Below are 24219 nucleotides of genomic sequence, written 5' to 3'. Positions count from 1 at the left end.
ACTTTATATGAACCATTGTGCTAACTCCGGTGCTACGCTAAGCTGCGCTAAGCTAACTAGCTAGTCTCTGCGGGTTCCAGCTCCCCAAAGCGCACACAGCGGGAGAAGCGCTTCTCTCTCGTTGGCTGGCAGCGGGAGGACAGATGTTAACCTCTGTAGAGTTAAAAAATGGACAGCACTGCTTGACTTCGTCTATCACTGGAGTCAATAACAGAGAAGAATGTATCTAGAACGCAAGTATTAAAGCAAGTTAGTGCTGGTAGGGGTTTGTTCTGACTTTGGTGAGTGTGTTTGTTCTTCAGTGTACCCCAGTGTTTGAAGTGGTTCATATTATTTAACAAAGTGAATTCACCAAAATGTACAAGCATGTTGTGCCAGCAGGATGCTGCTTTCAAACCCTTCGAAATGCTATAAAATCCTACTTGATCTCAGTAGATTACCAGGCCGACATTGTGTTGCCTTTTCGATGATGTGCCTCTTTGTTGCCGTTGATTTGCTGACGTGTGGCTCCTGGTGAAACTCCCTGCAAATTTCTTTTAAAACAACCTTCTGGAATAATCGCGGATATTTTTGCACAGACATGCAGGAGTGTGACTTGTTGATAGCATCTAGTAATTTGTGAATTAAGCAGCACTACAAGCGTGATCATGAAGACCTTCAGAAGGAATGATATTAAAATGCAGGTTAATGAATATTGATGTGATTGAGGTGATGGTAGCGTAGCTTCTTGTAGCTACTTGGTCTGGACCAAGTATGTAAACGCATCAACAAGGTGTTGTGATTGCTTGAGTTATTTCATGTCTGGGCTTCTCCTTCTAGATGCCTCGTGGCCGTGGCCATCGCTCTCGGGCTACAACCTGGTCAACTGTGACCTGGGAGCCACAGGAGCCCCGCTTCCACCATGATGCACGTATGTACCAGCGACTCTGTGCAACATTGCTGTTATTTAAGGTGCCTGTTGTACTCCCTGTTTGGAGAAGCCCTGGTTTACCAAGAATGTCTACGAGTTAAATTTGTGTGTTTCCACTCGTTCATGATAGGCTACGGTACTGGCTACCGGCACGCTGTCCAGAAATGGCCAGTTTCAGAGCTGACTGGAAAAAGCCACAAGCTGATCCTTCCAGTGGAGTCTCCACATCAGAAGGTAGACCTGATGTGGAATTGAAATGAAATCAGTCCAAGTCGGCATGATTTAGTGTTTATTTCTCCAAGCACCTGGTTGTTTTGTTTCAGTTTGGACTGATCGTTGGGGACTCCCACCTGCGAGGAGTCGTGGATGGTTTTGTTAGGATGCCTGAGGGAAGACTGGCCTTCGGTGTGATGTCAACACCAGGGGCCAGCGCCGCTGAGCTGAGGACTGAGGTCCTCCACGCTGTGGTGCCCCGTTCACCCGAGGTCGTCTGCCTCCTGGCTCCTAGCAACAACTTGACGAGGAGCAGGACCATCAGCCAGGCAGGAGCAGACTTCGGCTTGCTCCTGACCACCGTCTGCAGGCGCTGGAGGAATGTAAGTAGATGGTTTTAATGTTTGTTTGTTTTAGTCATTTATTGTTGGGTTAAACGTGATTGCTTGTACACACTCTTAGACATACAAATATAATATTTAAATGTGTACGATGAGCAGTTTGATTTTATCTGTTGTTTTTTAGGTCTTTGTTCTTGACTTCCCTCCACGTCTCAACATTGACGTGGCTCACCAGGAAGCTCTGCGCCGGGAGTTTCAGCACGTGGCTGCACGAAATGGTGAGTGCGTTTGTAAACTGTGCTACTTTTTTATTTGTGATTTTTTTCCTGGTTGAGGGATTTGAGTTCTTTGTGTCTGATTAGTGGAACTGAATCATGTGTTTCTGTTCTGTGACTTTTCTGTATCGATAGGAAGTCTTTGTTAATAGTTGCATGTGGCAGTTGACGTGTTTATCCAAAAATACCTGCACGTTTCTAGAAAATCAAATTCACTGGTAGTTGATGATTTATTGCCTTTTGCTGGTTACAGTTTGTGAAAGTTACATTTCCACAGTTACACTGTATTTTGAACCATCTGTCAAAAACCCATTATCAGCTTTTGCGGAACCAAAAGGGTCTCCATGATCTGTCCAGGCATTTTAATAATTAGTGATTGTGATGTTTATTGAAGGTGTGAAGTACGTGCCTGTTGCTGAGCACTTCCCCCTGCAACGCCGTGAGCTGTGGTGCAGAGATGGCGTAAGTAAACCCCATGTTGTTGTTGAAGTGTGTGACATGCATCTCTTTGTAGCTGACAGTAAAAGTTCATGGATTCAAAGTCCAGTGTTGATTTTGTCCATTAACGTTGAATGTGTTGTTTGTGAAGGTTCACCTGAGTGACAGCGATGGGATGAAGATCCTGATGAGGCTGCTGGTCTCAGCTGCTCACCGGCAGCTGTAGACATCAAGCCAGCAGGATCCGGTCCCTCACAGACCCAGAGGTGACGGGTACAGCCCACCTCTGGGTGGAGAGAGGAGCACAGGTGGAGGCAGACTGGGACGGGACACGGAGCGTCCACGACCTCAGAGACCCAGAGGTCACTGGTGTTGGTGTGACTGATGACGGGGACAGAGGAAGTCTGGACGGAGGACCTCCAGGTAGGAACTCCTGACTAAAGTGTGGATTTGATAGATGGACGCAGTGTTGGTGGTTTAGAATGATGTTTTTAATGAGGATGCTGGATGATGAGAGAATCAACTCAACCCTGTATTGTCTTTCTCCTCCCTAGTCAAGGGTGAGAGCCCCCCCACCTCCTCATCCCTCTCTTCTCCTCGGGTGGCAGCAAAATCTCGCGCGGGGGTGTGGTCAGGCAACGTCAGGGTCCTGGTGCCCCTCCTTGACCCTGTTCACTCATGAGACCGGTGCAAAGAGACCAAGGTAGACCAGCCTTTATATCTGGGCGTAGCCTTGGTGGAGCAGGTCTCTTCAGGTAAGTAATGTTTAGCATGTTACCATGGCAACAAGCTAAATGCACACATACATTTAACATGGCGACATTTTAGAAAATACACTTTATAGCCCTTCATCAAAAGAGCAGGACAAGAGGACAGACACATTTGTGTCCTGCATTAGAGACCAGCTCACTGCTAGTTAGCTTAGCACAATCAATAGCAGATGGTGATAAATAGAGCCTTTGACTTTGAGTTCATCTTTTCATTTTAAACCAGCAATGTTTTAAACATTAAACCTACAATAACTTAGTCCTCTAAAATCTTCTCCTTTAGCACTCCAGGGGTTCTTTTTTCCTTCATTGCAACAGCATTTTAACATCCATTTGAATGACATTCAACAACACAACACACACCGTTCTATGTAGCTTTAACACACTTGTGAGGTCCTCCTATACCATAACAGACATTTGCATATGAACATCAAATGCTGTTGCTAATGAAGGTTTTCTTTCCCCAAATGTCATAAAAAAGCAAAAGACACTGGTAGAGGTACTTCCATACAACTGGAATGGGGTTCAACTCCCTGCGGTGTCCATGCTTCCAAGTATGACATTATTTACTCCATGCAGTCGTAAGATTTTTAATAAGCATTCATGTAGTTTTCATGTAACTTTAGAAATATGTGCATCTTATATCATTTTATGCTGCAAATACCTTCTGAAGCTTGTGAGTATTGCTTGGGTCTATTGGGTTCATACGTTTTACTTCTAGTCATCAACAAATGCTTTGTTTGGGATTTTTCTGGTAAACTTTCCCTGGGGCTTCATCCGATTCTCCTTCACTTTTGTTACTGCATACCAGCGACCCCAGCGACGTAAAATTGCAAAGCTTCATGGGGGGGCTGCTACATGCTGATGTTCCGCCATGATTCACGAAACCATTACATCTCACTTTATTGTTTTAAGTAATGTAGATATGAGAAGACTGGACCACGGAAACAAACCTGTGTGTTGGATTTTAATTTCCTCTTCTATATATTAACGCGACATTCAAAGATTTGAATAGGTTTTATGTCATGAGACCTTGAGACTGCAATATAATACAAGATAACATCACTAAATAAGTGGACGAGAAACCTTTTCTTTCACAATTTCATGATTTCTTTATTTTAAATGAAATTTGAATGCTAAATAAATGGATTTTTCCAAGGAGCTAGCATGTCATGTGACCTCCTGACTCTGAATCAGTACCAGATATTCCTCGTATACTTTACACCCTGCAACTCAGCTGCAATTTAGTTTCATTGACATTTCAACCAACTACAGTTGTCTTCATTGTTGATGGTAAAGTTAGCCTTACAAAGGGTTTTAATACTGATATTATGGCTCCACTACAGATGAGCCTTAAACACAGCTTTAATGACAAAATGGCAATTAGACATTTTTCAAAAACTTCTAATAAAAAGGGAAAATGCATATGAATATTTGCAAATCAGCCCCTAGCCAGATTAGGTTTCTTAGATTCATTACATTTGTTGTGAAGCTTTACGTTTGCTCCATTTTGTTTAACCGTCAAATTCAAAAACAAGAGGTTCTGCAAAACTATGGGTAAGCTATGCTATTTTTTTTTTTTTTTGCCATAAGTGATGTTTTTCTGACTCATGAACATGGTCGTTTCTGCTTCATATCAGTTACCTTCGCCTGCAGTAAATCAGTAAAAAGGAAGTAATTATATCTGTTGTCATTCTGGTCAGTAGCTGAGTTTACACTGACTTTGTAGTCTAAATTAAAAGGTCAAAATCCTCCATTCAGAATAAAAAACAACATTAAAATAGTCAGTTGCAGAGGGATGCTATAAAACTTTTCAATCATACATGTTACAGGACACAACTGAGCCAGCTGATGAGTGGCTGCATTGTTCCTACGGAAGTCATTCTTGCTGAATTTATTTTCCGTAACGCCGGCCTCTGCCTTCAGCTGGAAGTCTGCTGATGATGCGAAGCAGAACTGAGGTCTGACGACTTTGGTGGAGAGCAGCGAGACCATGGCCTTCTGGAGGAAGAAGTTAGGCATCGACACCTGAGCCATTATTTGTTTATGAATTCATGATAATGAGGTGAACATCGGCTGTTGAATTGTTCAGTAATGGGATCTCGATTACTACCTGGAAAGAAAAGTGTACTTTTTTTTTTCACTGTTTATTTAACAAAATTGGAATTACAAGAGAAACAAACGGGGAAAAAAATAAATCACAAAACAGAAGGAGAAGCCATAGATGCATAAACTTCATCTTCCTTTATTCCGAAGTGTTGATCCAGATCAAAATCTGAGAAAAGAAAATTTTTTTAAAACTTCAAGTATCTTGGCATTAATATTCCACGCTGAACAGGAAATACTGTGGCGTGCAGAAGTATTCATACACCTTGAACTTTTCCACATTTTGTCACATTATAACCACAAACTTTCCATTTTACTTGGAATTTTATGTGCATGACCAACACAAAGTGCCACTCAATTTTGAAGTACAAAGAATGTGATTTTAAATATTTCACAAATTAAAAAACAGAAGTGCGGTGTGTATTCCGCCCCCCTCAAACAATACTTTGTGGAACTGCCTTTTGCTGCAGCTCCAGCAGGAAGTGTTTTGGGGTATGTCTCTCCCAGCTTTGCACAGCTAGAGACTACAAATCTTGGCCATTCTTCTTTGCATAACAGCTCAAGCTCAGATTAGATGGAGAGTGTTTCTGATCTGACCAGAGCAACTTCTTCCACGTTTGCTGTGCCCCCCGTTTTCTGGCAAACTGCAAACAGGACTTCTTGTGGTTTTCTTTTAACAATGGCTTTCTTCTTGCCACTCTTCCATAAAGGCCAGATTTGTGCAGTGCACGACCAATGGTTGTCCTGCGGACAGATCCCCCCCCACCTGAGCTGTGGATATCTGCAGTTCGTCCAGAGTCACCGGGGCCTTTGGGCTGCACCTCTGATCAGTGCTCTCCTTGTTCGGCTTGTAGGTTTAGCAGGACGGCTGTGTCTCGGTAGGTTTGGATGATGGACTGGACAGTGCTCCGTGAGGTGCTCAAAGTTTGAGAAACCTTTTCTTTGCCTAACCCTCCTTTAAACTTTTCCACAAATTTATGACCTGTCTGGTGTGTTCCTTGGACTTCATGATTCTTTTTGCCCCCCAGTAGTCTCTAGTCTTAACAAACCTCCGAGGCCATCACAGAACAGCTGTATTTGTCCTGAGATTAGATTACACACAGGTGGACTCTATTTCCTCATTAGATCAACATTTGATCGTTCAGAAATCATCAGGCAAATTCTGAGGGCAACTGGTTGCATTCAGTGAAAAAGGGGCTTAATACTTTTGCACTTTTCGGTTTTTTTATTTGTAAAAAAAAAAAGATTAAAATCGTGCATAATTTTCTTTGTATTTCACCAATGCGTGCCGCTTTGTGTTGGTCTTTCACATAAAATTCCACTAAAATACAATAATTTTTGTGGTCGTAACTTGAGAATATGTGGAAAAGTTCAAGGGGTATGAATGCTTTTGCCAGCCACTGTCAAGATGATGTTTCAAGTGATGAACTTTGACTTTTTTCCCCCTTTATTTTGAACAACTCTTAACTTCCCAACACTTGTTTTTCTAGTGTCTATCCGTACAGCTCCAACTCTCCTGATACGTTTCTGCACTCTTGCCTACCTGAATACTGCCTGATAGTCACATGACACTCACCCATCACTGGACCAGTCTGTATGTGATGTAGCGTCCGGCTGTTTCACTCGGTCTGATGATCTTTACTACCTGGAGACATTAAAGACACGTGGCAGAGTTGAAGGCTCTACATCGCTGACAGTTCAATGTGATTCAGATGGCCGTACTACCGTACCCCCCAGGTCTGGAATTATACATTTGATGGGTGACTTTTACATTATTGTGATATCATGATAACCTGAGATCAACTGTTAGTCTCCTTAAAATCATGTGGTAAAATATGTAATCAGTGACATCTCACTCATAAAGAAATGTATTTAATGATGTCACAGCCCGACGCAGCCACATGTAGAGGCAAATCTTATGTCAAATACAAGAGTCGTCCACATTTGTTACCTGTCCTCTTTTCAAGCCAAAATAGCGAGCCACGGGGTCCCCAGCCTGGATCCTCGGTAACTGACTCTCCTTTAACTTACTGTGGTAAAGCTGTTAAGCCAAATGTCCTCACAAGTGCATATTATGTGAGCTACATCAGACATTTTTCTCAAATCTCAAGTCCCGCAGTAAAATATAAGGATACTATCTTGCCAGAAGTTCAGTAACTTCCTCTTTTGTCATGACTATGTGCTCTGGCACAAGCTGAAAGACAAAAAAAAAAAAAAAAAAAAGGATCAAGAAAGTTATTTGCATCATGGACAAACTGGTTTGATATATAATGTTAATGGGCCTAGAATACAGCCGATTTTAGAGCTTATTTACCTCATGTTCAGTGATGTTGATAAGCAGCTCCTGTTGTAGAAACTGCTCCAGTATATATTTGGGTGCCATATCAACTAAAGACTGGATGGGGATAATTACAGAAACAAATTTATCAAGATAACAACATCCAAAGAAAGAGAATATAGACAAGAGACGTAATTCAGTTTTGTTGGAAATGGAAGTGTTTACCTGTTTAGCAGAAGGTGTCATGCCCATCTGAACTACAATGATGGCGCGGGTGATGTTCTCCTCCTGCATCCTCTGACAGTACATCTTTATTGTCTTGATTCCCACCTTGGGCTCCTCTGACAGGGCAAGACAAACAGACTCTATTATATTCCACAGTTCATACTCAGTTTTACTGATTTTTTTTTCAGGACCATATGAACCCTGACAGCCATAACGGTCATATGCATCGACTTAAAAGTGGAATTTTGTGTGTCCTTGCTTCAAGAAGATGAAACTTCTAAATCAAATGTATGAAAGCAGTCACCTACCAGGAAAGAAGACAAACATCTGGTCGGTGGGGTCATCATTGTGCGCCACCAGCACGGTAAGATCTGTCCGTCTTGGGCGACCTTCGCTGGGCTTGTCTCCAAACTGGCTCTTGAACTCATCTAGAGTCTGGTCCAACTCATCCTGCGTCACCAGGTAGCCTCTATCATGACATAGCTATGGGTGTTAAATTGAGGTCGTGAGGTTAGTAAGAGTATTGACAGACAACTCCCTCAATCCCCTCCCCTCCCAGTAAACACCGGGTGATGAATAGGTTTCAGTTGAGCAAGGAAACTTGGAGTTATGCTACAAATTATGGGTTTGACTCGTTAATCTCGGACAGGATGCTTGTATGTACTCGCATCCTCGGAGTAGTTCTTTCTAAAGGTGTTTGAAACGTAAACAACATATATGCTGACACCTAATTGCACAAATAGTGACTGGTGTTGTATTAAAATAGCTGGCAACCACATTATGAAGGGCAAAATACACGCTTAGCCTGTCAGAGTATCAACAACTGCAGTACAAAGGTGACAAACATCGATCGAAAAAGCGCTACCCAAAAACACAGCTAGGATATGCTAAGCTAACAAACTAGCTCAAATTTTCATACTCAAATCACCTGCATGATAGTTTTGCGAATCTTCCATAATCGGTAGGTTTCCTCTTCGTCATCCATATTAATTTAATTGCTTCACTCGGTCAAGGATAAATAAAAAAACAAGTTTTATTCTTAAGCTTTCGCCTCAGCGGACTACGCGACGCACACGTCGTTGTCGTTTCCCGACGCAGATTGATGACGTAGCAGGTGAGCGCGTGTCGTCCATCGAAATAAAATGAAATAAAAGAATATCAGATAAAACAAGATAAAGTAAAATAACTGAAATAATAATAAATGAAACGGAAAAATTAAATAAATTTAAAAAATTAAATAAATGAGCTGGGGACTACTTGAACGTCATCGGTAGTCCGTCCAACCCGATGTTTCACAACAAACTGCAGGGAGGAGACTGCGGCTACAATGCTATGATAACTGTGGCATTTCCTTTAATCCCAAAATGAGGCCGTTACACATGATTTTGACATTTACGACTTTGGCTGGCACTGGAGTACTGTTGGCGATGGTACTGTACTTTGTTTTATCCTCGACGGTAATGTAAAGCTACACAATACTAGTCATGTTTGCGTGGGTGTTTTCGTAACGTGTTATTGATGTCTTCAAAGGCTTGTTTTGACTGTAATTGACTCTTTTGTGATACATATCTTATTAAAGAAGCATTTTAAGTGAGTATTTTACACTTCATTAGTCGAAGTTACACAGTTACACAGTGTAAGTAGTAATACTTCATGAATTGACGTTATTTTCGCTGTTGTGTCGCTGCAGCAGCAGCACACCCCCCCCCCCCCCCCCCCCCCCCCCGCTGCCCTCTGGCATCTGGCACCAACTGATAGATTTATCATGAAATTACGCTGCGTCATTGTACGACTGCATTGTAACTCAGTGTCGTATCAACCGTTATCTTCTTGGCTACAGTTATTTTTAATTTATTTACACATTTATTGTGTTTTTCGGTTCTTAAATGCCAAATTTCAGTCTTTAAATGCAAAATGAAGTTTTACTACTGCATACGTACGGAGTACAGTAGTTTGTGTAAAATATAGATCAGAACGATCAACTGAGATTTTAGAGAACAGATAACATACCTCTCCACTACTTTTCTATATTTTCCTTGCAAAACATTTGACAGAAGCAGGGCATGGTGCAGAAACCTAGGTTTATCTGGCAGAATATTTATGAATTATCTTTAAAAAAAACAAACAAAAAACTGTGTATAATTGCTGGCTTGGTTGCGCAATGCTTTAACTGCTTTAACTAGTTCAAATTTGACATTTTAATAATTGAGAACTAGCAGGTACAGACAGGCAGCTTTTTAGAAAACAAAGACTATTACACATTTTTTGGCCTGAAACACCAAATCCCTTGTTTTTTTCTTAGATGGTTTGGTGAAACAAAACAAATGGGTTTTGTTGTTGTTGGTTTTTTTTGTTTTTACTTTAATGGCGAGATGAGATTTAGAAGATTATGGGTGCAGAAAATGATCCTCCTTCTTTGATTATGCAACAAGTTCATGTATTTCCTCAGAAGTCAGAACTTTGCCCCCGGAGACAATGAGCTCAACTCCTCCCGACCCTAATATCTGCTTTCGTAATGATACAACAGTCAGGTGGGATTTTGCCATAATATCGTGGACTGTGAACTGTAGCACAAATAGCGGATTTAGTTGTCAGCAGGCAGTTGGGTTAATGATCACCCATCGCCTTTCATAGGGGAACGTTTGAGTGTGTGCGTTCTCTCACTGCTGAGATAGTCGTCTGACTGAGTGGATATAGCTGAAGCCACAGTAAAGATCTGATCACGTCCTGCCTTGGGAGTACCTGACTGTAGGGCAGTCATGCTTCTGATAGGGTCCACTGTCCTTTTCACTGTCCTGCTGCAGGCCACGGTAAGATCTAAAGAGATTAGAACTCAATCCCCGGTGTATGTTGCAGGTTTGGAATTCGATTTTGACATGATTATTCCCAAAAGGATTTTTGCTGAAACATGGAAATCACTCATGGGTTTGTTATTTATTATTTCTTGTTACAATTCCTGTTCTCGACCATTGATATGATATTTCAATGCGAAAAAAAACTGTTTTGTAGTCGGATCGATGGATTTCCTTAAAGCTCCCAACGCTCAGCCTTATTTTTTTTTCTTTTCCCACTAGTCTGCCCCGACAGAGGACTGGCAGACTGCCACATCAATTTATGACTTCTCAGCCACGGATATCGACGGCAACGTTGTTTCCCTGGAAAAATACAGGTGAATTAAGGATAATCCGTTGTGGGATTGTATGCGTTTGTGTGCAGCATCCAAATGTAATCCACATACAAAGCATCTCTGTGTTTGTATATTCAGGGGGAACGTTGTCATCATCACTAACGTTGCCTCTAAATGAGGTAAAACCCCAGTAAACTACTCTCAGTTTGCGGAGATGCACGCTAAGTACACTGAGAGAGGTTTACGCATCCTTGCCTTCCCTTCCAACCAGTTTGGGAACCAGGTAAGTCGACACGTGTATGTCGTTAAGTCTCATCTCAAACAGACAGCTGCTGTATTTCTCATTTCATATCCATCCATGTAATTTCACTTGTTCTTTTGTTTGTTTGTTTGTTTTCCAAAGGAGCCTGGAAATGAGGCTCAGATCAAGCAGTTCGCTCAGTCCTACAACGCTCAGTTTGACATGTTCAGTAAGATCGATGTGAACGGGGCCAACGCCCACCCTCTGTGGAAGTGGCTGAAAGAGCAGCCCAATGGGCGGGGCTTCATGGGAAAGTAAGTAGTGAATAAACGACAGGAAAGTAGAGTAGTTTTCATTCCAACAAAACCTTTTTCTGACCATTTCTTATCACAGGATTCTGGTCCTTTTGTTTTTAATGGTATTTCATACAAATCTTCTATAACAATTACTGGTCAAATAAGGGATGAACGCTAACTTTATTTCTAATATGGGTTTTATTTTCACTCCTGCAGTAGCATCAAGTGGAACTTCACTAAGGTAAAAATATTTCAGTGATTTACCAGAGGGTTTGCAGAGGTTATAATCAATGCGACAGCTAAGAGTAGATAAAGTTTGAGTAGATAACAATTATTGGAGAAAATAAGATTTTTTTTTCAATGCTCCCTTTTCCTTTCTGCCTAGTTTTTGATCAACAGAGAAGGGCAGGTGGTGAAGAGATACGGACCCATGGATGATCCAAGCGTATGTACAAAAAAAATGAAACACTCTAATTTGTTGTGAAGGCTACTTTAATAAATATATAGTCGATGATTACATAGCCTCTCTTTTTTCATTTGTACCATGTGGCTGATATTTGATGCCTGAGCAGAGCTGTACTGTTGTATATTATTATTATGTTCCATCAGGAACAACTTTGAAGACAAAACATATCTGAGACTGAGACGATTCAGCTCTTTTAAATATGAAATAGTGAGCTTAAATTAATGAGGGAGGTGAGAGAGGATATGTTTGACATAGAACTGATCTTTCTAATAAACTGAGTTTTTAATCTTGCTCACTGTTCTTAATGCAAGATGTTGTCGTTCATCTCTATGTGGAAAATACGTTTTCAATTTATGTGTCTTCTTTCCTTCCAGGTGGTGGAGAGAGATCTTCATCTGTACCTTTAAACTCCCAATGAAAGATTAATTCATCACTCACATCGCATTACAGATTTTCAGAGCATTTTCTTTCTCCGTCCCCCGTCTCTCTTCCTCTCCATGCATACATGAATATAGTTTGGCTCCAAACCCCCAGACCTGTGACGGTCTGCTCAGAAACCCGCGTGTCGGACAGGACAGACCTGATGAAAATGGCGTGCAAACCTGCTGGGAGGATTACCATGATTATATTCATCTGGTTCCCTGGAGAGGAGGAGAAACGCTACACAGCATAATTGATTTATGTGTTTTCATAATAAAACCAGAAAATGATTTTTGTTCTAGTCTTTGCCTGGTGGACTCGCTGCCTGCCAATAAATTTATTTTTTTCAGGATATTCAACAATTTTTAAGTATTTTTATGATTTGATGTTTTATCACGGTTGACTGATGCGTAAAAAGACTTATCCAGTTATTTTGTGTAATGAGGACATTGATAAACATGACAAGAAATCCATTTCCATCCCTCTGAAAAATGTAAGCATGTGATGAATAAAACCCTAAAGAAATGAATGGTAGAGGTTAAAACGAGATAGAGAGGATTTTTTTTTTCCTCCGCAAAAACACCCTACAGTCTCAGTCACTGGATGTAACCCAGCAAATGACAACATATATTTCTCCTAATGAACTAAAAGTAATTTGCACATTGATTAACTCAGAGTACTGGTGAAAATATGTCAATACAAAGACAAAGCAATGGCATCTTTAATTTGTCGTCACTGTTTTTTTTATTTATTTGCCATGTCCTCATGGTGAGCTTCACTGACACTTCAAATACATGCTCCTATATATCGTAGGATCATCTCCACCAGAGCTGATCGGCTAAAAAGCCAAAAATGTTCAAAGACGGAAAGGAACAAAAAAGGAGACAATAAATTATAATGTTGAAGATTTTAGAAAATGTTGGTTGGTGTGCATGAGATATGAGATTATTACGATATTTTTATGAAATTGACACAGACATACTCATTTTACGCATTCAAGAAAAGTGCCTATGTGCCAGCCTCACCTTATAACACCTCTTTTATTTAACTTCAATTGCCGATCCATGAAAGTAGCGTGACTCCTTGCTTCTGTTAGAACAAGTGTACAGAGCTGTTGCGAACACATGATATTACAGTGGACGTTGTGCAGATGTACTGAACTGTGGCTAAAATGCACTAAAAGATGTAAGGACAAGTCTCTTTCTTTGTTTGTATCTTTAACCATCGCACATCTCATCTTGTGTCTCCACACCACTGAACACGGTGCGACAATCACGTTTGTTATCATCAGCTACAAACCGCAACCTCACTACGGCACAACAAGGATATTTTTTTTGGGCTCTACAGTAGCCAGGGGTGAGGAGATTCATCACTACATAATAGAAATGGAGGCGCAAAATCCAAACAATATTACACCAGAGGTCTAGATGAGATAAAACAAATTCTTGGAAGAAATCTTTTAAAGCCATGTTCATATAACAAAAATTCCAGCGACATTTGATGTGATGTCCCCTGAAAAAATACACACGCCTGTTGCTTCCTGTTTAGAAACCCAAAGAGTTTGTAGATGTGGATTATTTGGATGAGGTCAAAAGGTCAGTGTGAGGATGTAAGCTTGATTTTAAAATATGTTCGAGTTTTATTTTCCTGATATATTTTCTGTTTAGGTGAGCATTTTGTCGAAGTTTTCGAAGTGTAAAGAACTGACATTATAAGATAAATAACATTTCAACGAGATTTAGTAGTCACCTGCCCCCTGAACGGGGGAGCGTCCGAGCTGCAGTTCCCTCGTAACTCCTCCAGAGGAAGCCACAGCGTCCGTCACAAAACCCGGCAGCAGTGGGGAGGTAGCGGCAGTAAGAGGAAGAGCAGACGGGCTGAGCGGACCGGGCGGACTGTCGTGGGGAAACACCGCACAGATGAAGGGACCGTCACGGATAACGATCACATATCTCTCAGTGTGATTATTATCCACATATAAAACAACGCATTCGTGTTTTCAACCACCGGGATACCGCCACCGCTGGGGGGGAGGGGGGGGGGGGTTTGCCATCATTTTCCTCCAGGAGGCTGAATGGAAGCAGCAGGCGAGGGAGCGGTCGGGCTGTCGGAGGCCAGGGACGGGAGTCCTCTATCCGGGGCCGCAGCATCCGATGATGCGGACACGGTGGTTGGAGTTAGCTACGGGATGGACGCCGCAGACATGGGTAGGTTACCACTAATATCCGGCCTATCAGCTCCGTCATAAATATTTACAGCATTATCCCGATCGTGACATTTATTTCCGTCTGATGGATGTGAGCAGAAAGTCCCGACTCATCTTTGCTAGCAAGGAATTGGTAAGCTAGGCTAGAAGCTAAGTTAGCTGGATAGATGAGGAGAGCAGGTGAAGTTCGATCATGTTGGATGTGCCTCTGTGTCATGTCGTGTCGTGCACTGGACACAGGATATTTTCCTTACATCGTGTTTTGATCAGAATTACAACCGGCTGCCACCACTGACGGAATAACTGTCATTTCTTAAATAGAAACCATCAGGTTGGAGATAAAAAGTGTGTAGATTACCTGTGAATTTTCAGAGAAATTACATCCTAAAAATCACAAGCGCACGAATAAACAATTTATGAACATTATTTTTCAGGGTCTGGAATCATGTATGCGTGTTTTAAAAAATAAATGTATCAATATTTGTTGTTATTATAGTGTGTTCAGTGGCACCATGTCACCTGGTATCAGTCATACTGTGGTAAACCAGTAATATTCTGCAGAGGAACACCACTTCAGCTGAAACTGGATCAGATTTGGGAGTTCCTACATTGTAAGATGCTACAAAAGTTTTGAGACTGAGAGGTCTGGCTCAGGGTTGGCCAGAGTCCAGTTTAGGGGCCAGATTTGGCCTGCCAGAAGGTTCACTTTGGCCCGCCAGATGTACTGCTAATTAATTAACAACAAGTAGATATGAACAGCACATAATTAAGGTAAGATGTTTGAGAATATATAGTGTAAATGCTTTTTTTTTAAGTTTTAAGTTTTTTTAAGTACTATTTGAATTTGACAGAAATAATATAATTTTCATAATTTGATCAGGCGGCAGAGCGACATTTTGTGCCGGACATAGGTAAGGAAACAATCATGAAGCTGCAGAGACGTTGGTACATTGATAGAAGACACTTTCACGTCACGATATGTGGGTTTGTTTTTGGGGGGGGGGGGGGGGGGGGCATTCACTTTGAATTTTGGCCCTTTGATGGAAAAAGTCTGTGCACCTCTAGTCTAGCTGGTGGCTAGTTATCAGTTAGAAATGATGGTTTTTAACTAACACGTGTAATTGAGTTTGTATTTCACTCGTAAGTCTTAACATTTACAGTTGAGGTGTGACTGCGTCATGTCAGATGACGTGTTCCTCCTCAGTATCAGTTCTGAATCCAGGAAGGTGGAGCAGTGTGAAGGCAAGCATTGTCCCTCTGTGAGATGTCTGGTTGGATCCGATAAAGGAGACTTTGTGAATGGATTAATGAGCAAAACTGTAGCAAATGTTCTTCTTACGCAGACACGTTCTCAGTCACATGTGCGGTGATAGTTTGCGTGTAGATTTTGAAGTGAATACACGACCGTCTGCTCAAGTCTGTGCAGAATTTTGCACGACAGGTTTTGCAGTCGTTGTAGAAATTAAAGTTGTCAATGAATCCGATTTTACCGACATAGATGACATCACCTCTTCCACTTCCACTTCCGATTCCTGATCCATTTTACTGCCCGCACACACTTCAACACCGTTATTGTGAGTCTGAACGCAGTGTAGAAACGACTGTGTGTGATTGAGATGTGCCCAAGTCTTACTAGTTGTCTGCCTGGTAACCTCTGAAACTAAATAAAATGTATTACACTGCAGCTTAAAAGGAGATGAAGCTAATGGCACTTATTTAGTTCGGAGGCACATGATTCCTTGCGATTGGAGGTTTTAGAACCGTGTCATCGCTTGAACCGCGTCTTGATTCCTAAACCCAAGTGTGTATGTCATGAGATGTTTTTGGTGTTTGTTTGTTTTTTAATTATCAATGTGATTTCTTCATACGTTGTCGCTGAGATACTTTGCTGCTCCACAAAGAGTGAGGATTAAGATATCAGTTGAAATCAGTGCAATTGCTTTCGCGTTCGTTGACGCTATTTTTCAATGATCTTGACGTTGTAAAGGGTGATAAGCGTAATACCAAGATGATTACATTTATCACATTTTAATAAACGTGATTCGATTTGAAAGTAATAGACGTGGACGTGTGTCATTTCAAGACGTTTGGTCATTGTTTTAACCATGAGATCACGGCGCTTTTTAGGGCTGTTTGGTGAGCACTGCTTGTCGAGCTTCATTGTATCAGAAGGTGAAAATGTAAGTGGGGCTGCCTGTGGCAGCAGATCCCCTCACATGCTTGCTGGTGCGTGTCTCATGCACCTGGAGTAATTTCACAAGTGTGTGCCTGCTCAGTGCAGCTTTACATGCAATAAAAAAAACATTGGACACAGTGGAGGGAGAGTGAGAGAGAGAGAGAGAGAGACAGAGAGAGAAGGAGCTGCTTTCATGTGCAGATGAACCGTATTAAACAGATGCATTACTAAGTGCATGCTTGTCCTGTCAAATGTATTCAGGTTGACAGTTTACAGGCAGTCAGCATTCACTTATCTGTGGTTTGAATGGTCGGCAGAGAGCATCAAAATGTGATCTCTCCCATAAACCAAGAGCCTGAGTGGCTGGATAGACGTTTGAGTGCAAAATCCAGGAGCTTGGTTAACGTCAGATGTACCGCATGTTTAATTCTAAGCCGTCTGAGCATCCTCTCCTCTCCTCTCCTCTCCTCTCCTCTCCTCTCCTCTCCTCTCCTCTCCTCTCCTCTCCTCTCCTCTCCTCTCCTCTCTTGTCACGATACAACAGTCCTCTGTTTTATCTCTGTTCTATGCTTCAGGCTATAGGTTTGTCAGAATTGCTGACGGAAGCAAAAATGATGATTGCCTTCATTGGAATATGCCATCCACCCGCTTTGTCCTGATTGGTTCCTTCACTTTATAGCGCACTCTCGCTCTTTCTCTCTCTCTCTCTCTCTCTCTCTCTCTCTCTCTTTCTCTTTCTCGTTTGCTGTTCTCAGACTGTATCTCTGTGGCCAGTTTGCTGAGCTTGTGCTGAGTTTTGACCTTCTGCCAGGTTATTTGATGTCACAGATGATGACGCAGTTCAGTCACGTCTTACGTGCCGCTGCTTTTGTGTGCAAGTGGGGGATGCGTGCTACAGTAGCTGCTTCAGCGAGGCAGGAGTGTCGCTGCGCGTCCTTGTGTTCCAGAGTAAAACCTGCTGGTTTGAAGAGATGCAACAAAGAAATGACTGGTGTCTCATGTAAAAGGCACAGAGACAATGAGGCTTTTGCTGTACACGTCCTCCCTTTGACGTGATATGAGACCACAAACTGTTTTGTATTGAAGGCGTTTTTGTTCCCACTGTGCAAGTTATTGTGATTTTGTAATCTGTACCTGGTGCCTGATTCCAATCAGAAGCTGTAATTGTCTCTGTTGTCTACCACTATAATCACTGGAGATTGTTTTTCATCTGAGATTTTTTTTGTGGTTTTCCCATGGAGCTGAGACAGTCGGAACTGATTCAGATTCAGAAAACTTTATTAATCCCCACGGGGGGCAATTAAGGGAGCAGAGAGCAGTACAGTTGGTTACACAACAACAACACAACAACATACATAAGGTAAGCAAGTGCAAGGAAGTCTATACCTCCCAGGGTTAGCAGCAGTTGCTTGATTGATTTGAGGTCAGGGCCTAGCATCAGCGCTGAGGTACGGTGACCGCTGAGATATGGAGACTAATAGTTCCTATTGTTGCAGAGGTGGAGGGGGTCAGGTCAAAGGTCACGATTGGCCATTAGAAATGACAACGCTACCTCCATATTACAGAATCAATGAATAAAATCAAGTCAGACATAACACAAGACTGTGGATCTCTCCCTCTCTCTCTCTCTCTCTCTCTATATATATATATATATATTTCTGTTCCGTAGTGACATCAGGGAATGGCGAGCAGCAATTGTGTGTGATTTGAAAGCCATATAATAGGTGCTTTTATCCAGGTTAGATGTTCATACACCTGTATCAACCTAAAACTGAAAGTATTTCTTAATGAGACTCTCATGCCTCCTCTCTCTCCCTCTCCCTCTCCCTGTGGTCCAGTTCTCTGCCATCATTGACCTACATTTCTTTTTTTTAATCAATGAAAGTGATGTGGGAATCCCGTCATGCAGATAAAGTGTGTTCAGTGCAGCAGTGCAGGCCTGGTGGCGGCAGAAGTTCCATATTCAAATATCATATCTCACAGTCAAATCTGTTTTGTTGTTGTTGTTGTTGTTGTTGTTTTTACAGTCTGATTGTACAATTGAATTTTGAATATTTGTTGACAGACAGCCCCACCTGGTCAGGGTTGAACACAAATCATGTGCAAGTCAGTTTTACCCGCCCCTCCACGTTTTAGTTTCTTTCTTGTGAGCGTCACTAGACACTGTCCACATGCAAATCAGGCTGTTGCTATCTTTGGGTCATCATATACAGTAGTCGTACAGTATATGTTTATATATGCTCTCCTTCTGCCATTTCATGCCGACTCAATTACTGAATTATTGTTTTCTGTGCTGTTACATAAAATATAAAATGTTCATGCTCGTTTCAATACAAGATCTCTTTTTTTCTTAAATGTTTGTATTATTAAAGGTTACATCATGAGACTGTAGTAAACCACTCAGCTCTTCTTATTGAAATAGTAAAAATATATAGAAATACATTGAGATTCAAATGTATTCCAAAGCAGTTTATGCTGTAGAAACTGCATGTATGGATAGGTGACATGTTTTCTGTTGTGTTGTGGCAGGTTCAGGGTCCAGTGGGACTTCTGCTACGGAATCCGGATTCTGGATGCATGATGACATCAGCATGTCATCTGCAGATATTGGCCATTTAGAAAAAAACAATTAAATCGATATTAATATCAGCCAAGCAAATCAATATGTCTCTTCATTTTGGCTCATGTCTTTCACACTCATCGTGAATGTGAGATTTTATGTCGTAACCAGAGGTTCATATAAACTACACGCGTATACACTCGTTCTTTTACACAAAATATCGGCAAATATGAGCTATCAGTCAAATTAGTTGTAAAATATTAGCCTGTCAGGTATTTGCAAGAAAAAAAAAAATCCCAAATCCTGCGTCCCCTATCTGGATCAGCGTCATTCCAATCTCTGATTTGTGAATAAAGTTAGTGTCTGGAACTGATTCCGATATTCCCTGCAAGTATTCCATCACTGGATGGCTGTTTTAAAATGTTGAGCTTCGTAGACTTGATCCTTTGATTCTCACAGTAGTCCCAAGTAGAGATCTATAGCATGGGACCCCTGTGGTCAGTGGAGCTGCTCCAATTGATGAAACAATCTGCTACAACAGCCATGTGGCACGGTGGAGTGGATATTCCCATCTGCCTCACTCTTTTTACTCCTCTACAAACTCTCTCTCTCTATCTACAGATTTTCTGTAACATTCCACTGTTCTCTTAAGCTGGAGGAGAGGTTTCATTTTCTATTTATTCTGAGCTGAAAGAGGAGTTATCAGCTGCATTGTATGTGACAAAAGAGCGAGCCTGTCGTTTGCCCTGTGGTGGGCACAGGCAGCTCAGCCTCATGCTGTGCACGGGATGCGGAGAAGGGAATTATACTCTTGTTGAGTTACTGACCATTTACCTGAGGCTGCAGCACACGAGAGTGAAGCCGTGAGTGTAGCAGCTTCACGAGAAGTGGATAGTGGAATGCAAATGTGCGAAAAAACAACTTTCAGCCAAGACGTGGATTGTGTCTGCAAGTCGATGCGAGTGGCGGTGACTTGTGTTGCCGTCTAACTGTGTTTGCTGTGTAGTTAGAGCAGATTATATTCCTCTGAGTCACCATCTGCAGAAGATGCTGCTCTCAGCAGTAACATAGCCGCCAGCACCCAGGAGTCAGGTTGATCCCCTCCTTCTGCTTTTATTTCTATTATCTACACTCCAGGACTTCTCTCCTCTCAACGCATCAATCCTTAAAAGGACCCCTCTCTCTCTCGCTCGCTCGCTCGCTCTCTCCCTCTCTCCCCCTTCTTTCTCTGTCTCTTAGCTGACAGCTTTCACTGAGTTTTAAGGATCAGCAAGGATCACTAAGCCTGGTCTGGTCCGATCTGGGTGCTTGGTAATGAAAAGTATAATGTACTTGTATGTGAGAGAGAGAGAGAGAGAGAGAGAGAGAGAGAGAGAGTGTGTGTGTGTGTGTTCCAAGGATCGTGTGAGTCTTACTTCGAAGGACTGAGCTGTTTCTCAGAGAACAAGGTGGTGCTACCCATTTCCTCTAGCCCTCCCATAGCTCCCTGAGTGTAGGACACTCTTACACACACACACGCACACACACACACACACACACACACACACACACACACTCTTGACATATCAATTCAATGTTCTAAAAATAGATACATTTTGTCCTCCCTCCCACTTCCACCTTCTGAAAGTTCGGTTTATCTCTGACGTTTCTCATGTGATGCTCTGAGGAAGATGCGTTGTGGGCTTGAAATGTCTACATTACACCTGAATAAAAACAATGTTTAGTTAATCCATCTGCTCCAGCATCCTCATTTGCTTCACCTCAGCGGACTCTTTTGGAAGGAGCAGCGACTCTGTTCTGAGCCAGAGACCCTCCTGAAAAAGCCCACTTTGGCTGCTTGTACCTGCGATGTTGTTCTCTCATATTTCAAGAGTGTCAGGACGTGCACTGACCGGTAGATCGAAAGCTTTGACTTCCGACTTTGATCTGTTTTCTATCCCAACAACAACCGCTCCTGCACCTCCAGGTCTTCATCGTCCCCTCACTCAAAAACCAAATCCTCAGATGTTTGAACTCCTCACCTCTTTTGGGGTCAGGAGGACTCGTTCTGTACTTGGCGCGGTTGCTTTCCTGCTGAGAACCCTCAGTTTAAGAGGCAGTGTTGATTTAATATTCATCCGTCGGATTCAACTAACATTTAAGCCATTTGACTTTTGTAACATTTTCAAAATATTGAAGGTTCAAAATTAACTGAACTGACCAGAATCAATCATTCTCAGGATATTAATAAAAGCGCAGCGAGGATATCACACATTGGTGTTAAACACGCCTCTGATGTGTGTGTCTCAAACCCAGCTACTATCACTATTATGTTGATAACGTTCAGTGAGAACCTGCTCCAGCGGCTCTCCTCTCTGCAACCCCTCACTTTGAATTTCCATTTCAAAGCGCCATGAGCTTTCAGGCCTCTCCAAGGAAATATCCACCTGTTCCATTCATCTAATCCACAGTGTGGAACGAGGTTCTAAGTGCCGCTGCCTCTTCTGAATGGAGGCCAGATTAGACTTGAGTCATTACCAACTGTCACTGACTGTGCAGCCTCTCATTGAAGCCTCTCTTCAGTGAGTAGACTCAATAAATGGAGCTGCGAGGTATTTTATTTGCATTGAAATCTAAATAAATAAATAAATAAAAATTCAGCAGAAAAATAAAGCTGAACCAGCGATCACCGGTGAGTATCATAGTACTGGTTTAAGTTACTCCAGATACTTGAGCTACCCAAGCAGAGCAGACAGACGGTCTTATGACTTCCACCTGTCCTTGCAGTGATGTCAACCGATCCTGATAATCTGGACAGCAACTCTAGTGGCCTGGAGAGAATGGGATTTGGGATTAGGGATAGTAAAGTAACAGTGACCGTGACTTGGCTGGCTTTTACAATTGGGTCTGTGTCTGGGTGAACCACAGTCACGCCCGGTTTGTGTGTCGCAGTTGTGTGAAGGGGCCAGAGCTGAAAACCCCAGGCGTTGCTAAGTTTCGCAGTGTTGTGTTCCTTTTTACAGTTCAGCAAGTGTTTGCTGTCTTAAGAATGCAGAGTGACATGGGCACACCATCGCACCGGCAGATGTTGGTCACTTAAGAACCGTGTCGGTACGCGTTTGATGATCTAAGTTTTGCTCAAGTCTCTTAATCTTTCCTCCTTATCTGTCATTTACGGTCAGGACACAATGTATACATTTGTAATGAATGGGCTTTTCCAAATGCTTTGGAAAATAAAGAAAAAATATATTTTGAACAATTTCAATTGTAAGTCTCATATAAACTTCAGATTATCTATTATAGAATATTGGCTACGAAATGAATTTAACTGTCAGTAAGCCCAATCATGTATTGATTTATTTAACTCAGTAATTATTCATGAAAATCAGCGCTCATCACAATGAACAGAGGAGATGCAAATAAGTCTCAATGTACTGAGATAGCAAACAAATAAAATAAAGTATTGTTGGATGTGTATTTGCCGTCAATCACAATCAATCATTATTTAATTCATTTTTTGATCAGGCAATTAATGGAACTACTGCTCACATTTTAGTCATGAAGTATTTCTCTTTAAAAATACCTTTGTAAACAAATGTGCATTGGTACAGTTGGACCTGTCCCTGTGTGCTCTGCTCCTCAGCCAGCTCGTAGCCAAACGTCTCAAAGGAGTGTTTGTTTGGAAGCCTGTTTGTCTGGTGCTATTGATCATAATGGATGACTTGGCGTGGTGAAATGCTGACGACTGCAGCTTCTGCTTCCATCCGGTGTATTATACAAAGTTTGTGATGCGGCCCGACAGCGGTGGACGGAGCGGCGCCACCCCCCCCCCGTCCCATTCTGACTGAGCGCGTTATTCCCATTATCAAATGTAAAGATGTTCACTAATGCTGACACCAGCATGGCAGTTTAAGACGTGTGAACATATTCAGAGCGTGGTACTTCTCTCTGTAGTTAATTGGCGTCACCATGTACGCGTGTGTTTTTCTACAGTACTTTTCTCTCTTCCAGTCTGTGTGTTTACTTGCAGAAGCAGCAAGGATAAGCTGGATATTATTCTGCCAGTGTCGTAATCGCGAAGAACATTCAAAAGCCTCTTTGAAAAGCTTAGCATTAGGAAGTTGATGACTCCTAAATTATAAGTGTCACTATCCAAGTAGCTCGGCGCTAATGGCAGAAGAATCTTCAGTACTCTGCACCAAACATTAAATATAGATAGTTTGGAGCTATTGGGTTAATGTGGAAGTACATTTAGCTGCAAGAGTCCCAGATATTTCCTTCCTTCATAGTTGACGGAGACCAATAACAGAGATAACGAGAGTGAATGTATTATTCCAGTAACACTTTACAAGGTGCTTGTAATAAGCCGTAATTAACAGGTAATAAAGCCTCTGTATTGGAGACAATTAATCAACCAACCCCCCCCAAAAATCTGCTCCATTATCAATTAAAAAAACGATATAAGTGTGAATTGTGTAATAAATAATCCTCTGGTAACACTTAATTTCAAGGTGCGTGTATTAAGCATTAGTTAATAGGTAATTACGCTATTATATGCGTAATAGAATGCTTATTGCTTCTTAATAAGAGGAGCTTATAGCTTGCTTGCTGATGTTTGTTGATATGACCATATAAGTGTGAAAAGCATCATAAACATAACATAAATATGATGATGATTAGATGCTTATTGGGTGTTAGAACGTCTATAGAAGTGTGAGTAGCATCATAAATGAGGTTTTGGGTGTCAGCAGTTTACTGGGTTAATTAAGGTTAATAAGATAAGAATAACAGCTCATTAATGCTCGTAGTCCTTTATGATGTTCATGTGCACTAAGGTTTATTAACAGCGCGGTAATATCGAGTGTTACCACTACCTTCCATGTTCTGTCAGGACGTGATTGAGCGGCGAGAACAAAACCCCTCTTTCATGCATCCCTTCACTTTGAATGTCCGTTTCAAAGGCTGTTGAGCTCTCAGGCCTCCACGGAGAGATCCACCCATTCCACTTATCCAAACCACAGTGCGGAACAAGGCTGGAACGGTTCTGTATCAAGGAAAGATTAGACCTGAGTCTTTACCTGTAGATTGTAGAAGGTGGACAGAAACCTGACTCCACATGAATGATAATGTTACTTGGTACCCGCAGGCTCTAAATTCATCATCTTACAAGGTTGTTATTACCACGTTATTCCCCT

The 24219-nt window shown here is 41.8% G+C and overlaps 3 protein-coding genes across 10 annotated transcripts in view; 2 read left to right on the top strand and 1 right to left on the bottom strand.

Annotated features, from left to right (window-relative positions):
- Positions 1 to 4110: 4110 nt before the first annotated feature.
- Positions 4111 to 8675, bottom strand: polr2eb (RNA polymerase II, I and III subunit E, b). Its single transcript, XM_086223376.1, has 8 exons — positions 8482 to 8675; positions 7862 to 8036; positions 7554 to 7669; positions 7365 to 7445; positions 7186 to 7244; positions 7002 to 7080; positions 6627 to 6695; positions 4111 to 5219 (listed from the first exon to the last, which is right to left on the bottom strand). Exons 1-7 carry the CDS (start codon positions 8536 to 8538, stop codon positions 6630 to 6632), a joined length of 633 nt encoding a protein of 210 aa, XP_086079502.1. The 5' UTR covers positions 8539 to 8675; the 3' UTR covers positions 4111 to 5219; positions 6627 to 6629.
- A 146-nt stretch (positions 8676 to 8821) lies between these two features.
- Positions 8822 to 13020, top strand: gpx4a (glutathione peroxidase 4a). Of its 3 annotated transcripts, none has more exons than XM_086223378.1 (7): positions 8822 to 8983; positions 10628 to 10722; positions 10819 to 10963; positions 11084 to 11235; positions 11434 to 11458; positions 11603 to 11662; positions 12058 to 13020. In XM_086223378.1, exons 1-7 carry the CDS (start codon positions 8918 to 8920, stop codon positions 12088 to 12090), a joined length of 576 nt encoding a protein of 191 aa, XP_086079504.1. In that variant the 5' UTR covers positions 8822 to 8917; the 3' UTR covers positions 12091 to 13020. The 3 variants fall into 3 exon arrangements, with proteins under 3 accessions (XP_086079504.1, XP_086079503.1, XP_086079505.1); XM_086223377.1 differs by having other exon boundaries at positions 8856 to 9010; XM_086223379.1 differs by lacking the exon at positions 8822 to 8983 and adding an exon at positions 10110 to 10363.
- Positions 13021 to 13936: 916 nt separating this feature from the next.
- pip5k1ca (phosphatidylinositol-4-phosphate 5-kinase, type I, gamma a) overlaps positions 13937 to 24219 on the top strand; it is a 43063-nt gene continuing 32780 nt past the window's right edge. For 2 of the 6 annotated variants that reach the window (XM_086223369.1, XM_086223371.1), the window contains exon 1: positions 13939 to 14310. In XM_086223369.1, coding sequence (XP_086079495.1) covers positions 14178 to 14310 — 133 coding nt within the window. In that variant the 5' untranslated portion in view covers positions 13939 to 14177. Of the gene's footprint in view, positions 14311 to 24219 lie in introns of all 6 variants that reach the window. The other 4 variants (XM_086223373.1, XM_086223372.1, XM_086223368.1 and 1 more) reach the window with 3 other exon arrangements.

This window comes from Aulostomus chinensis, chromosome 14 (assembly GCF_037954235.1).
Source record: "Aulostomus chinensis isolate RoL2024-O1b breed Wild chromosome 14, RoL_Achi_v1.0, whole genome shotgun sequence".
Taxonomy (NCBI): domain Eukaryota; kingdom Metazoa; phylum Chordata; class Actinopteri; order Syngnathiformes; family Aulostomidae; genus Aulostomus; species Aulostomus chinensis.
This window is presented reverse-complemented; position numbering and strand designations above follow the sequence as displayed.

What these genes read in the sequence shown, in the direction of transcription:
- polr2eb (XM_086223376.1), bottom strand. Translation starts at nt 8,538, where the DNA reads ATGGATGACGAAGAGGAAACCTACCGATTATGGAAGATTCGCAAAACT. An exon ending in TCAACATCACTGAACATGAG is followed by an intron (nt 7,245 to 7,364) that starts GTAAATAAGCTC and finishes TTTGTCTTTCAG; the next exon opens with CTTGTGCCAGAGCACATAGT. An exon ending in ACTGAACTTCTGGCAAGATA is followed by an intron (nt 7,081 to 7,185) that starts GTATCCTTATAT and finishes GCTTTACCACAG; the next exon opens with TAAGTTAAAGGAGAGTCAGT.